The 16,603-nt window shown below is 38.4% G+C and overlaps 1 protein-coding gene across 1 annotated transcript in view; it reads right to left on the reverse strand.

The window, feature by feature from the left end:
• Positions 1–3,554: 3,554 nt before the first annotated feature.
• LOC123232474 (vomeronasal type-2 receptor 26-like) overlaps positions 3,555–16,603 on the reverse strand; it is a 29,291-nt gene continuing 16,242 nt past the window's right edge. The window contains exons 4-6 of the mRNA XM_044658930.1: positions 12,440–12,667; positions 11,919–12,042; positions 3,555–4,480 (exon numbers count right to left, since the gene is read on the reverse strand). Of these exons, the coding sequence (XP_044514865.1) occupies positions 3,555–4,480; positions 11,919–12,042; positions 12,440–12,667 (1,278 nt within the window). The remainder of the gene's footprint in view (positions 4,481–11,918; positions 12,043–12,439; positions 12,668–16,603) is intronic.

Genomic DNA, 16,603 nt, shown 5'->3' on the forward strand with positions numbered 1-16,603 from the left:
TATATATATATATATATATATATATATATATATATATATATATATACCAAATAAACCCAGCAACTATAAGAACACAATTACAAAACACTTTTCACATGTAAAGTCAGACCTAAACAATTGGAAAAATATTAATTGCTCATGCTTAGGCTGGGCCAGTATAATATAGATGACAATCCTACCTAAATTAGTTCACCTCTATTAGTATAGTGCCATACCAATCAATCTATCTGAAAATTATTTTATAGAGTTAGAAACAATAATAGCAAAATTTATCTGGAAGAACAAAAGATCAAGAATATCAATAGAATTAGTGAAAAAATATAAAGGATAGAGTCCTAGCAATTCCAGATCTCAATTCACTAATCATCAAAACAATTTGGTAGCTAAGAAAGAGAGTAGAGAATCAATAGAATAGGTTAGGTAATCAACACAGAGTAGTTAATAACCACGGTAATCTAGTATTTGATAAACACAAAATATCCAAGCTTTGGGCAAAGAACTCACTATTTGACAAAAATTGCTAGGAAAAATGGAATATAGTATGACTGTGAAAAACAATTGATTTATCAATCCATTATCTATCCTTAGTTTGTTATGATCTAGCCCTAGTTTATTTCCAATCAGTTTCAGTCAGTTCAGTATGATTCCATCAGAGATTGTTCAATTTACCCCTATTCATATGGAGTCAATTAAGACTGATCATATAGAGATTGATCCAGAGAATACTCACAGGTGGTGAAAGGGATTCATTTTTATATCAGAGTTTTTAGGCTATAAGAAGATTTAATAATGTATACTATGAGTCATAAGTACACTTGCTTAACCAGGATAATTTCAAACCAGAGGATCTCCATCCATGTGGACTAATGAGTAATGCCAACATGATGAAGGAGATCATCTGGATTTACACCATTTGATGGTTTCCTCTCCCCTAACTTCAGGTGACAAGCCTTCCATTTTTCATCTTATGATCCCTTAGTCTGCAATGGGTGTACATCCTGCCCATCCTCAGAACGGAGATGATCTTTACTTTTTCTCCTTTTCTGATTGTACATGGAAAATCTCCATGTTATTTTAGGAGCTCCATGACCTTTTGTCATTTCTCTTGATTACCCAACATTGGATGGGATTCTGCTCACTGGATGATAGGCCACCTTCTTCCCATTGCCTAAAAACCACCAATATGACCATGGGACAACCAATGAGAATTTGTATATTGTGGTACATTATCTCGACTGTCTAGGACCAGAGAATTATACAGTCTGCACTATGGAGTAAGAAGTCATCCCAGATCATGAGAAAGATCTGAGATCTCATTCATTAAAGGAGGCCAGACCCCTTTCATAAATAAATATTGGCTCAATGATCTGCCTCATTTGTTTTATTACAAGTTGGACAAATTTGTGGTATTAGATAGTAGAACCATAGACCAGCATCTCCCACCACATACAAAGATAAAGTCACAATGAATACTTGATCTAGAAAAAAAGAGTGATGTCATAACAAATTAGGGAAACATGAAGTAGTTTATCTGTCAGACTTAGGGATAAGGAAAGAATATGTGATCAAGCAAGACATAGAGAATATTATAAAAATGAAATGAATAATTTTGATTACATGTAAGGTCATGAAGAGTTGGACATTACTAAAATGAGTGAACAACAAAAATAAATGTTCATTGATGGACCACTTGATTGATTCAATCATTCTGACTGAAGGTATTGAGGGTCTTACCAATGATGGTGGCTAAAGAACTGGAGGAGTAAAATCAAGAATACTCAAGTGAGCATTAAATGTGGAGCACAAAAGATAGATAATGAGAAACATTTTCAAAATCTTGAAATAAGGGGATTTAACAGTGTGCAAACTTACAAAAATAGAGAAATTGAGGGAAAAGATCAGTGCAAAGAACAAAGTAGGTGAGACTCAGCTTTTCCCAAGTTCTCAAGTTAGTGAAATAGAAATATCCCAGAATGATATAGATCATTTCTTAGGTATCTATTCTGCCTTTTGAAGGAATTCTGGGATAGTGTTCTAGATCTAACAAGCAAGAGATGAATAACTGAGGAAACAAATCTGTGATCTTCTGAATATATCAATTTATTAAGCAATGAATGCCAATGGCCTAACAAATCAGGACCAGGATCCCTTAATCAGCTTAGGGATGAACTTCTAATATAGGGGAAGACAGGCTTTATACAGTAAAAACAATCACTTAAGACAAATTAAAATGAAAAGGAAGCAATATAACATTAGGTAAACTAATTTCTAATTGGATGGAAGATTAGGGACTCAAGCTGGGTGGAGGAGAGTGAACAAGCACAATTCCTTGAACTCAGAAAAAGAGGTGTCCAATGCCTCCCAAGTGTCTTCATCCAGTCAAAGGAACATGAAAAGAAAAACTGATCAGTATGGGGCCAGTTTTCAGATAAGACATATAGATTGCTTGAAATGTACAGTTTTCAGATATCTCCTTACATGATTTTTACCATCTCATTGTGTTTCTGGCCAACATAACCTAGGTCTTTGGTTAAGGGTCTCTAAACAGCAGGCACAGGTGGTCTGGTTACCCTGACACGCAGAGATATGCTTGAACAATACAATAAAGCTGTCTTTCTGTTCTAAGAGAATTAGGGAAAGTTTAGCAATAGGTATAAATTAACTGGATGGCTGACAGACAAGTGCTGGAGTGTTCCAAGCATGCAGCAATGGAGGGAGAGATCTTTTTCTGAGAGACTCTCTCTGGATACAATTGATGGCAGTTAGAGGCTTTTCTGAGCTGCTGGAGGTGAAGAGCCCGGAAAAATAATTGTCTCCTGTAAAACCATTTATTCTGGGAAAGATCAAGTTGAGCAGTGAATCTGGTTTGATAGGTGGACATAGCAAACCAGATCAGCTTTATGACTTTACCCTTTTTGTGGATTTACTTTCTGTGATTCCTGGTAACTGTGAACATTGCTGGAACAGAAGTGGATCCCTGCAGTGAGACTTACATTCCCTCCTAACCTTACAGGCTGGACCTGTCAGGCTGAATTTAGAGCTAGTGTAGTTTTGTCCCACCTCCTAGTCCTTGAATTTACCCATTAGATAATTCGTTTTATTTTGTCCAATCCCTGTATACCTAACACTTAAGCTCTTAATAAACAGTTTGACTTTACTTCCTGTACCTTCTTCCAGACCCAAGAAAAAAACCTATAGAAAGATAGCTTTCAACCCTTGTCTTTCCCCAGCTTGAGTGGTTAATAGTAACTGCCAATTGTTATTCACCAACCAATGTGTTTTTACTCAACTCACACATCCCTTGTGTAAGTTCTCAGTTATCCTGTGTATCCTGTCACTTGTGGGTGTGTGGATGTGTCCTGGTTGTGTGTGTTACCCTTGTGTTATACTGTGAAGGCAGTTACCTATTTCATTTCCCATAACAGAATTTGAACTAGCCCCATAATTGAATTGAAAGGAAACTAAACCAGCCCCAGAACAGTCACAAGATGGAGTCAGTGTGATTCACTGGACTCCCACAATTAACCACTTGCTATCCTAATCCTTTCAAAATCTCACACTGAGTGCTTCCCACTCTTGCAATATGACTTATTTCTTATGTATTCCTGAGTGTTCCCATCTGGCCTCAACAAGATTACATAACATTTGGGAATAAAGATGCAGTTTAGTAAGCCAGCACTGGATGCCAGGATAGAGAAGATCTCCACCACCACCATGGCTTTGCCCTTGGTGCTCTGGTAGGTGGGCAGGAAGGAGACCCACACACTGCAGAACACCAGCATGCTGAAGGTGATGAACTTGGCTTCATTGAAGGTGTCAGGGAGGCTTCTGGCCAGGAAAGCCACTGTGAAGCTCCCCAAGGCTAGGAAGCCAATGTAACCCAAAACACAGTAAAAACCAAGAACAGAGCCCTCATTACATTCAATGATGATCTGACTGGGGTGGGAATGTGTGTCTATGTCTGGAAAGGGGGGAGATATTCCCAGCCAGATGCCACAGAGAATTACTTGAATCCCAGAACAAAGGAGTACAATGAAGTTGGATACTCTAGGTTGCAGCCATATCTTTCTCCTGCTTCCTGGTATTTTAACTTTGAATGCCAAAACTACCAGAATGGTTTTTGCTAAAATGGAAGAAACAGCTACAGTGAAGACAAGCCCAAAAGTTGTTTGTCTGAAGAGGCAGGTGGCTGCAGTGGGACGGCCAATGAAGAGCAAGGAGCAGAGGAAACAAAAGGTGAGGGAGATGAGTAGAGTATAGCTCAGGGCCCTGTTATTGGCTTTGACTATGGAGGTATCACGAAACTTCACAAAGACCAAGAGAATCAGAACTGTCAGCACAGAAAAGAAAAGGGCCACAAAAGTTAGAGTCATTCCCAAAGGTTCTTTGATATCCAAGAAGGTAAGAGCTTTGGGGAGGCAGCGATCCCTCTCCTGATTAGGATATTCTTGTTCAGGACATTTCATACACTGTTTTGTATCTGTAGGGGACAGGAACATCTCATTGTTTATAATTCTTCATATTCTCAGACCTAAGAAACAAAAATAGCTCTTGACAGCCTTTTTGGTTCCGGAGTGTAGGATGTGCCCCTCCAGGTATAATGAAAGATATCACTGGTAACCAATATAGTGATCAAGCGTAGTTCTACTGTGCCAAAATTCTTTTTAAGTTATAATACTTAGATTATGTTATTTTTTAGTATTTAATCTTTTCCAATTGGAGAAAGTTGTTCTTCAGTCTATCCATTCTTAAATTGTTTATGTACTGGGTGCTACTTCCTCAACATTAATCAATACTAATGATGATAATTAGCTAGAATTTATATATTACCTTCTATATGCCAGGTATTGTGTCAAGAGTTTTACTATGATTATGTCATTTGATTCTCAAATGGAACTTGGGAGATTGATACTGTTATTATTCCTATTGTTTAGATGAGGAAACTGAGGCATGTGTAAGTTAAGTGACTTGCCTTGGATAATACAGCTAGGGTAATTCAGCTATATTTGAACTCAGGCCTTTCTGATTTCAGTCCCAGCACTCTATCTACTTACTGTGTACTTACTTACCCAACTTACATGCACATTTGATTCTTTAATCCCTAAATTATGATGAAATAATTTCAGGTTTTACAGGTAATGCGAGAGTCTGACCCTCTTCTGAAACCATAATTCATGAGGCTTTTTTTTTATTTGACTAAATAGTCAGTCAATAGAGTTTATTTTCATTTTTCTTTTCTTTTTCTGTTCTGTTCTGTTCTTTTCACTTAAACTCTATCTCACATTTCTTTTCTGTAAAATGGACAAAATGCCTCCCTTAGCTGTGAGGATCAAATGAGATCATATTTATAATGTGCTTAGAACAGTATCTGGTACATAAAAATTGGGATAACATATTGACTATTATTGTTGTTATAAATTTCACCCATCCAGATATAGTTTTATTACTTGAGCTTATCATCCCACTAGTCCCAAAAATTCAGGGTAAATTTCTTCACTTCATACTTGCCCACAACAGTAAACTTCCAGCTGGAATTTGCTTCTTCTATCCTAGCCTTTCTTTTTTTTTAAATAATTTTTATTGTTTAGAAAAGTTATCACAGTCACATGATTCATGTTCTTACTTTCCCCTTCACCCCCTGACCTCCTCCTTCACCCCATAGCCAATGTGCATTTCCCCTAGTTTTAACATGTGTCATCGATCAAGAATTATTTCCAAATTGTTGGTAGTTGCATTGTTGAGACTGAAGCTAGGGGTAATCACTGGTAGGAACAGGGAATAAAGCAAGGCAAGGGACCCAAGGCTGGAGGTAATCAAGGGAATAGACTAGGTAGTAGGGAAATTAAGGCAATATAGTGGATGAGGCAGATATAATGATGAATGTTGGTAGTTGAGGTTGTAGGAGAAATAAGGGAATGTCTGAGTTAGGGAGTATAACACTGAAGTAGCAAGGGTTGCAAGGGAGAGGATGAATTAATATAAGTTAGGCAAACAGCAGCAGGGAATACAGACTGGGACTCAGGTTAAAGACAAAACACTGAAGGGAAATAGACTGATCCCTTCAAGTAAAAGGACACTTTACAGAGCCAAGTTAGAGTCAGCCAAGACAGGTTGAAACTGACTTCAGACTTTATTCCATTTCACAGGAAGGGACTAGTATTGAAGCTACACTTCCTTCAAAATGGACACCCTCAGCTTCCCTCAGACTCCAGAGAGTCCTCTCTTTTCCTCTCTCTCTTACTAATTAACTAATGAAGTAGCCAAAAGGTCTTGTTTAAAGACAAATGGGGTTTATTGTCTTCTAGGATAAATTGGCAGGGTAAAGGATTAAGGTAGCCTCAACAGCTGCTTAGAGAAACCTCAGGTGGGAGAAGGGAAGCAGGAACATGAGACTGAGAAAGAACCTGCCTTAACTCAGCTCGTAAGGTGGGGTTGTAATAAATGGGGTTAGGAAGCTGGCTACAAAGACTCAATAGATAATTTGTTGCAAGGGTAAGACTAAAACTATCACAGTTTTGAACTAACTCTCAGATTCACTCTCCTTTTCATTCTTCTCAGACATTCAGATAAGGGGAAATGAAGGTAGGAATAAGGTAGGGTAGGGAGATTCAAAGGATTTAACTAAATTAAGAAATCTCAAAAGAAACTGCAAATCTGGGCCAGGTTTCAATCTCAAGAAGGAGCTCAGCTGGACCCTGGTTCCCTGCACGAGTACCCAGGTCCAACTGAAACTTTTTCCCAAGATTCTAATTTCCTTAACTGACAGAAGAACTCTGCAAAAACCTGCAAAACTGTTATGCCCCCCTCTCTGTACCACAATATCCCCAATCATGTCTGCCTCAACCCATGTGTTCAAGCAGTTGCTTTTCTTCTGTTTCCTCTCCTGTAGTTATTCCTCTGAATGTGGGTAGGGTTCTTTTCCATAAGTCCCTCAGAATTGTTATGGATCATTGCATTGCTGCTAGTACAGAAGTCCATTACATTAGATTTTACCACAGTGTATTGGTCTCTGTGTACAATGTCCTTTTGCCTCAGCTCCTTTCATTCTGCATCAATTCCTGGAGGTCTTTCCAGTTCACATGGAATTCCTCCAATTTATTATTCCTTTTAGCGCAATAATATTCCATCACCAGCATATACCACAGTTTGTTCAGCCATTCCTCAATAGAAGGGCATACCCTCATTTTCCAATTTTTTTGCCACCACAAAAATCGCAGGTATAAATATTTTCATACAAGTCTCTTTATCTATGATCTCTTGGGGGTTCAGACCCAACAATGTTATGGCTGGATCAAAGGGCAGGCAATCTTTTATAGCCCTTTGAGCATAGTTCCAAATTGCCATCCAGAATGATTGGATCAGTTCACAACTCCACCAGGAATGCATTAATGTCCCAATTTGGCCACATCCTCTCCAACATTCATAACTCTCCCCTACTATCATTTTAGTCAATCTGCTAGGTGTGAGGTGATACCTCAGTGTTGTTTTGATTTACATTTCTCTAATTATTAGAGATTTAGAGCACTTTCTCATGTGCTTATACATAGTTTTGATTTCATTGTCTGAAAATTACCTATTCATGCCCCTTGCCCATTTATCGCTTGGGGAATGGCTTGATTTTTTATACAATTGATTTAGCTCCTTGTATATTTGAGTAATTAGACCCCTGTCATAGTTTTTTGTTATAACGATTTTTTCCTAATTTATTGTTTCCTTCTGATTTTGGTTGCATTGTTTTTGTTTGTACAAAAGCTTTTTAATTTAGTATAATCAATCATCCCATTCACATTCAGAGTTATAATTATCAGTTGTGTATTCCCCAACATTTTGGTATCCTCTCTTAGTTCTACTCCTTCTTCTTAGGCTATTTCCTTTTAAACCAGTGATTTGTTTTAAACCCATAACCCTTGTCCCCTCCCTTGATTTACTACCCTTTCTACCCCCTCCCTTGTTATTCCCCTCTTTTCATCTTCAAGGCCTAATGAATTCCTTCTCCCTTCTTCTCCCCTCCCTTTTTTGACCTCCCTACTCCTCTGCTCTCCTTGGTTTATCCCTTCTGACTTTCTCAATAGGGTTAGATAGAGTTCTATATCTCAATGGATATAGCTACTCTTCCCTCTCAGGATTAATTGCACTAAGAGTAATGTTTAAATATTACCTCTTAATGTTCTCTTCCTCTCCTTATTATAATAGTATTCATCCCCTCCCCTTCCCACGCCTTCTTTGTGTGTAAGAGAATATCATATTTTTCTTATTAATTCAAGTTTCTCTTCGTGTCCTCTACTATTCACACCCCTCTTTCCTACCCACCCCATTATCATCTTAGACCATTTAATACTCCAACTTATCCCTGTGAATAAGTCTTCTAATTACTATAATAGTGGATACTATAATAGTGAGTAGAGTTCACTACAGAGAATTACACATAACATTTCTCCATATAGGAATACAAATAATTAGATCTTATTGAAGCCCTTAAAGAGGCAAATTTAAAAAATACGAGTATTCTTTCTTTCCCCTCTGTTTCTTATTTTCCTTTATATGTTCCTCTTGGTGTTTGTGGCTGGATATCAAACTTTCCATTTAGTCATGGTCTTTTCTGTGCAAATACTTGGAAATCTTCTATCTTGTTGAATGCCCATACTTTCCCCTGGAAGTATATAGTCAGTTCTGATGGATAGGTGATCCTTGGTTGTAGACCCAATTCTCTTGCCTTTCTGAATATCATATTCCAAGCCTTGAGGTCTTGTAGTGTGGAGGCTGCCAGATCCTGTGTGATCCCAATTGGTGATCCTTGATATCTGAATCGTATCTTTCTGGCTTCTTGTAAAATTTTTTTCTTTTACTTGGAAGCTCTTGAATTTGGCTATTATATTCCATATTCCTGGGGGTTGTCTTTTCAGGGTTTAGTGTAGAGGGCAATATATGGATCCTTTCAATGTCTATATTACCCTCTTCTTGTAGAACTTCAGGGCAATTTTGTTGAATAATTTCCTTTAGTATGGAGACCAAATTTCTATTAATTTCTGTTTTTTCAGGAAGACCAATGATTCTTAGATTGTCCCTTCTAGACCTGTTTTCTTGATCTGTCAATTTCTCAGTGAGATATTTCATGTTTCCTTCTATTTTATCAGTCTTTTGATTTTGCTTTAATTTATTCTTGTTGTCTTGAGAGATCATTGGCTTCTACTTGCCCAATTCTTGTCTTTAGAGACTGGTTTTCTGCTATATTCTTTTGATTTTCCTTTTCGATTTGGTCTATCCTGGTTTCCAGCTGTTTGATTTTGGTCTCCAATTTGCTCATGGATTTTTTTGATTTCGGAGCATCTTTTTCTAATTGCCCAATTCTAGCCTTTAGAGACTTGTTTTGGGCTATAATCTTATGGTTTTTGAATATGGTCTGTTTGGTTCTTCAAGGCTTCCAGCTGGTCATTTCTGGTCTTCAATTTGCTTATCAATCCATTTGATTTCTGAGCCTCACTTTCTAATTGTGAAATTCTGCCTTTTAAACTGTTATTTTCTTGCCACTTCTCTACCACATTTCTCATAATCTCAGATTTTAACTCTTCAATAGCTTGTGACCAGTTTTCATTTTTTTGGGAAGGTTTGGATATAATTACTTGTTTGTTCTCCTCTGCTGTTTGCTCTGTTGTCTGGATTTTTTCTGTGTAAAAGTTATTGAGTGTTACAGATTTCTTCTTGATCTTTCTCTTTTGGAGTCCTTGTCTCCGGCTTGCCATTGTTAGCCCAGTGCCCTCTCAGCTTTATCCTCATGCCCAGGGTCTGTCTGCGTTCTTTGGGCTCCTGAGGTCTCAGGTCTAGTTGTTCTAAGGGTCAAGCCTCCTGGTGGTCCCCTTGCTTGTTCCTCTGGCTGAAGCTCCTTTAACAGTCTCAGGGCGCTGCTTCCACAGTCGTGCAACCCTCTGCATTGGGTCCCCACCCACAGTCTGTGCCTGTGCTCAGAATCTGAGTCTGCAGCTGTGACCACACCTGCACTCAGGGTCTGTATTCGAAGTCCGTGTTCTTTAGCCTCTTGTGGTCTTAAGTCTTGCTGCTCTCAGGAACAGGTCCTGGTGACCCCAGGTAGCTATCAAGGACTTAATGTGTGCCCCAAACTTGCTCTAACTCTTGTGCGCTGGCTTTGGCCCTGTAGGTGGTGGTGGGGGGATGGGTGTCTCAGCTCGCATTTTAGTGAGAGCCCTTTCATCCCCTTATAGCAAGGAAATGCCCCGATTCCACATACCTTCAATGCTGCTCCCAGTTTTGGGGTCCCTTTGTTTGTCTGGATTTGTTTTTATGTCCCCTTGAGAAGTCCTATATGTTTCAGTTAGGAGAGTTTAAGCAGCTGCTTTTTACTCTGCCACCATCTTAACCTGGAACTCCTATTCGATCCTTTCTGCCTGGTTTTACCTCTTTCACAGGAGAAAACTCCTTTCAGATCTATCTTTCACTGAACTTTCTCCTGTAGCATTTATCCAACTGGAAACCTCACATCCCATAAACTTCTCTATCTTCATCCTAATACTCATATACAACTCTATAGGATCGCAGACTTAGTGCTGGAATGGATCTGAGATATCATTTATACAAATCATTTCATTGGAGAGATGAGGAAATTAAGGGGAGGTGATTTGCCCAAGATCATACAGATGGTAAGTAGCAGAGAGAGTATTTGAACCCCAGACCTCTGATTCTATGTTTTCTATTATTTTCACTGAACCTCTCATAGTAGTCAATATTAAAGGGCTCTGTTAGACTATTATTTTATAAGTATGGAGAAAATGAGACTTCTGGAAGTAATGTTAGACACAGAGTTATGATGTTAATAAGTATGTGGACTTGGATTTAAATAATCATTTTTTCTGACTCTAGGTCCAGTACTCTATTCCCTACAGCACAGTACAGTGAATGTGCTATGGAGTATATGAATGTTTAAGCAGGATTAGCACCTCTGGTATGAGGGCTTGCTGAGTCCTTTTTAGGACTGCTATTTCACCTCTGTGGGCCACCTGGCAATCAACTCTCAGGTATGGCTCCAAAAAACTGGAGTATGCACAGCAACCACACCTTGGTAAACTATCTCAGAAGATGGGCTAACCCAGGTTGAGAGTAACTGATGGGTCACAATACTGTCAGTGAGTTATATAGGGATCTACCCCACACATTTTAAGACTTCTCAACTGGAACAAGTAGATGATAACAATTTCTTCTAGTGTTCATAAAGGTGGCAGAAGGAGGACCTTTGAGGTCCTTAGAACAGCCAGGCATTGAAGATGCCAAGGTCATCCACCATATCTTTGGCCATCATCAGTCATCCTGACTATTGTATTATAACTGGACTTTGATGGCACTGGAAAAGAGAGTGAGACTAATGACTTTGTTTAACTCTACCCCCTTTAAGGTCAATTTATGCACCAGTTTTGACATCATCCTGTGATATTATTTGGTCCTCTTCAAAAATGAAGGGTAAACAACAGTAACAACAGTACAATGGAAAGAGCACTGATTCAGAGGACCTGGGTTGAGATCCCAACTCTGATACTTACTGTGTGACCTTGGGTAAGTCACTTAACCTCACCATGTCTCAGCAGTCACATCCCATTTCTTGATTGCTACTTGATTAATTCAATGAGAGAGTTGAATCAGATGGCTCCTGAGGTTCCTCCCAGCACTCAACCTATTATCCTATATATTCATCCAGTTGATACTAATGCCCATGCCATGATGTTCTATACCTTAATGAAACCAAGGGCATGAGGTCCACACAGAGAAAGGAAACTTAATTAGCCCTCCTTGGGATGCATATCTTGCTTCTTAAATGCCAGTATTCCCAAGAATTCTATGTGACTCCCAAGCGCCAAATATCAGTTCTTTATATTTTCACTTTGTTTTTAGGGAAGATCATTGCAAATACTTACTCATCTGATTGGAAATCTCCCCCTCAGGGCATGGAGAACAATCAAAACAGCAGATGGGCTCTCCTTCCCTTGGAGTTTTCCTGAATCCAGGACCACAGCTATCAGTGCACACAGCAAGGGGAGACTGAACAGTGATAAGAGAAAAAAGTGCTTGAAGAATCTGGGCCTTGACAACAGAAGGTAAAGTAGATTATCTTGTGAAAGTTTTTTTATATCATGTTGGAATTAGTCAAGAAACCTTATTTTGTAGAAGATCTATGGGACTTCTACCCAGCCCATAAAGCAGTGAGCATATGCAATAGAATGTTCACTAAATCTTTATACAAGAGATATACTTTCCTCTCCATTCATCAGTTGTTAAGAGCTGGTTCACTCTGGAGACTGACTACAGGGGAGAAAGGTGAGAAGAAAGAGGATGGGTCTGTGTGGATGAGAAATTGATGGGGTCTACATGTCTACATAGTTATCCAGCTGATACTGATCCCCATGCCATGGTGTACAACATTGAAAATGTTTCTGACCTTTGACTCAAACCAGCTCTGCACTATCTCCTCTTCACAAATGGTGAAATCTTGACCAATGGGAGCCTTGGGGATAAACTGTCCCACTTTCACCAGAGTTTCAGTCTCATTGTGGAAGAACAAATACTTCATAATGTCATATTGGGCCTCAGAATTTTCTGTGTCATCCACAAACACCTGGTCACCAGCACTGTTGATAAAATGGGTGTTCTTCAAAAAGGAGTGGAGCTGAAAGGGTGAGAAATAGTAGTCACTTCCTGGTGCCCAATGGCAGGGACCCACCCAAAGCAATCCTTCTGGGCTATACAGGAGATCCTAGGGCTCATGACCTGAAGCTTGTGTTCTTATTTGGTGATAGTAGGGGCAATGCATATCCTGGGAACACTTCTAAAAATAGAATCTCTAAAGAGACACTTTAATATTTTCAGCACCAAGGACAGTGTTTTTTCTTTACATCAAATTGTGTTCACTAAATATTTATGAAAATGATGTGAATTGAATTCTGAGCAAGTAGGATCCATTCAGTCCTTCGCATCATGATCACAATAACATTCCTCCAGCTGGGTAATGAAGTCACACAGTTCTCATACCCAAGTCTAGCTTATCATCACTTCCAGAGTCAGCTCTTCTATCAAATGCTATGAAGAAAATCTAACTCAATGGTACGGTGGATTCATCTCTCTATATTTGTGAGCTCATTATATTTCTGAGGGGAAAAAGCACAGAGATTTAGGAGTGTGTAGGCCTTTTCTTGCAAATGGATGCTGCTGACAGAAGGCTTAGTAAAGCCCCCCACCCTATGGGCCAGTGGGACTTTTCAATCATTGAATGGAATTGTTTTTAACTCTTTTATCTAATTTTCCACACAGACCCAGATAAGTCTGTGATCATTTCTCTGAAAGAAAGTTAATGGTTCTCTGTGAGACTTTATCTCATACAGCTAGGTGGCCTAGAGGAGGGCTTGCTGAACTTTGATTCAGTAAAACTTGATTTCAAAACACCAGATGTTTACTGTGTATATGACTCTGGGAAAGAAACAGAGTATCTGGATCTTACTTTATTCAACTATAGAATGGCATAAATATAGATCGTGTGTCATATTCCTATAAGGAACAAATGAGATTACAGTAGTAAAGTTCCTTGGAACCTAAAAATGTTAATGAAATGCTAGTTATTAATAGAGTTATTAGCCACAGGATCATCAAGGCCTTAGAGCAAAACCTTACATATATTTTGGATCACACTGCACCATTTAAAGGTGGGAAGGGAGCATCATACTGAGGAAAGCACATTAGCTCATGGTGGAATAATCTGTGTCCCTGGAAGGACAGGGCTTTAGGAATTTGTTGGGAAATCTGCCAATTTTGTAAATATTGAAAATAGTTAGGCAGCTTAATTTACATCTAGATTGAAACTAGAAGTCTTATATGTCCTTAGCCATATTGAAACATCTCTTGTTATTTGGAGACAAGCTTGTTGTAAAGAGAAATCATAAATTTCTCTGGAACTACTACATCAATAAAAGCAAAGATACAATGACATCTGTGCATATTAACAATTTGGAGAATATTCTAAAGAATTCATATCGAAGTGACAGTTAGGGGACACTTAGGTGAAGCAGTGGATTGAAAATCTTCCTGGAGATAGTAGATTCTGAGTTCAAATCTGGCCCTCAGATACTTCCTAGCCATGTGATCCTGGGCAAGTCGTTGAACTCTCATTACTTACTCCTTACTGCTCTTCTGTCTTGAAGCCAATATATACAATTTTGATTTTATTACAAAAGGTAAGAATTAAAAAAAAAAGAATTGCACTCAAATAATGTTCTTTATATTTCACCTTATTTCTTTTGGAAACCATATTGAGCTTCTTGTTTCTTTTGGCCTGAACCTTCCATTATATCTGCTGTCTCCCTCTCCTTGCATTGACTATTTCCCTATACAATATGCTTGCTCTACATTTTAGATAAGGAAATTTAGACTATACATTGCCTCATATTTCTCTTGTATTTTTGCTGGTTGTTTTTAGAATCCCTAATGTAGATGCATATTAATCCTCTAGAAATTTAATTTAAAATATTAAGAAATGAGTTCTCTGCTGTAACAATTTTTTCCAGACTCTTTCCTATTTGAAAATGTGTAAAAAGTGAACAGAGGATTCTGGGAAGATGGGGGCTTAGATAGGGCCAATCTTAAAACCTCTGCACCCTTCCACACTAAGATAGAAAACAATGTACTTCGAGAAGAAAAATAAGCAAATCTAATAATGGGACAGAGTAGGGGGAATCCTACTGCTGGACAGCTCAAGAGGTAGGCCTAGAAAAAAGGCTTGAATTCTTGAATGATTGGGTCTGAGGGTATAGAAGGGGAATCCCAGTATCCCTCCCCCATGTGCTGTACAGAGTCTCCAGCAGCCCCTGAAATCTCAGGGTGGGCAGGAGCACCAGCTGGTGCACTGGGCTCAGAGAGAGGTCCTTGCTGGCACCAGACTCAGCGAGTTCAATATAGGAACCAAGGAGGTGATTGGAGGAGAAAGCCAGAGAAATACAGCAAAAACTCTCTGAAGATGGCGGCTTAGAGGGAAGCAAACCTCAGACCTCATACCACTTGGCTTCCTCACACAGAGATAGAGAAAAAAGGGCTTCAAGAGCAAATAAAACCAGATCAAATACAAGGACAGAGCAGGGGGACCCTACTGCTGGACAGCTCAGCTCAGCAAAAACATTTCTTCTTGTCTCCCCCTTTTTTTTCCTCTTAAGGTTTTACCTCCAGGACACATTATGCAGTACAGACTAATCCAATCAATACAGGCTTAATCCCATCAATGGGACTCACAAGAAGTCTTCAGAGGGCAGAGAAAGTAACTACAAACCTACATTGCCAGCTGAGGGAAGATCTTTCATCAAAGCTCATTGAATCCATCTGCTCAAATTATCAGAACAGAAAAGGAAAAAATATGAGTAAACAACAGAAAAGGAGAAAAGAAATGACAATTGACTCCTTCTTTCAAGGAAGTGAAAAGAGAGCAAATGAAATAGAAGAAGAGGAAGAAGTTCAAGCAAATTTGACACTGGCTTTGAAAGATCTCAAAATTCAATTAACTCAAGAACTTCAGGAACTCAAAAAGCAATCAAGAGTGGCTGAAGACAATTTGGAAAAGGAAACACATGAACTAAAACAAGAAAATAGAGTCTTTAAAGCCAGAGCTTGAAATTGAAGCAAAGAAGCCAAAAGATGATCTACAAAGAAAATCAGACCAGAAGGAGAAGGATGACTGAAAAGCCAGGGATGAAATTCAGTCTTTAAAAAAGAGAACTCAATAACTAGAAGCAAATGACATCACAAGGCAGCAAGAATATATTAAACAAAATTCAAAAAATAAAAAATTTGAGAGGAATATGAAACACCTCATTGATTCAACTAAAAATCTGAAAAACAAAGCTAGAAGAGACAATTTAAGAATTATTGGTTTACCACAACATCATGACAAAAGAAAAAATTTAGACATCATCCTATAAGAAATTAACAGAGAAAACTACCCTGACATTCTCTAACAAGAGGGAAAAGTGGAAATTGACAGAACCCATGCATCACCTTCTACATTTAATCCACAACTGACAACTTCTAGAAATATTATAGCCAAATTAAAAACCTACCAAACCAAGGAAAAATATTACAAGCTTCTAAAAAGAAGTAATTTAGGTATCAGGGAACCACAGTTAGGATAAGACAGGATCTGGCTGTATCTACATTGAAGGCATGGAACATAATATTCCGGAAAGCAAGAGAACTGGTTCTACAACCAAGAATCAACTATTCAGCAAAATTGACTATATTTTTGCATGGGAAAGTATGGTTATTCAATAAAATTCTAGACTTCCAAGCATTCATAAAGGAAAAAAAACAGACTTGAACAGAGAGTTTGCTGCCCAAACACAAAACTCAAGAGAATCACCATAAGGTAATTAAGAGAGCTGGAGGGGGGTAATATTTTCTTTAAGGAAACTGAATAAATTAAATGGATTTGTATCCTTAAAAGAAAAGAAGATATTGGCAAATGTTAAAAATTGTTATTACCAACAGGGTAACTAGAAGATATTTACATAGAGGGAACAGTGACAAACTGCATAGGGTGAAATGTCAAGATATATATATATATATATAT

This window comes from Gracilinanus agilis, chromosome 1, assembly GCF_016433145.1.
Source record: "Gracilinanus agilis isolate LMUSP501 chromosome 1, AgileGrace, whole genome shotgun sequence".
Taxonomy (NCBI): Eukaryota; Metazoa; Chordata; class Mammalia; order Didelphimorphia; family Didelphidae; genus Gracilinanus; species Gracilinanus agilis.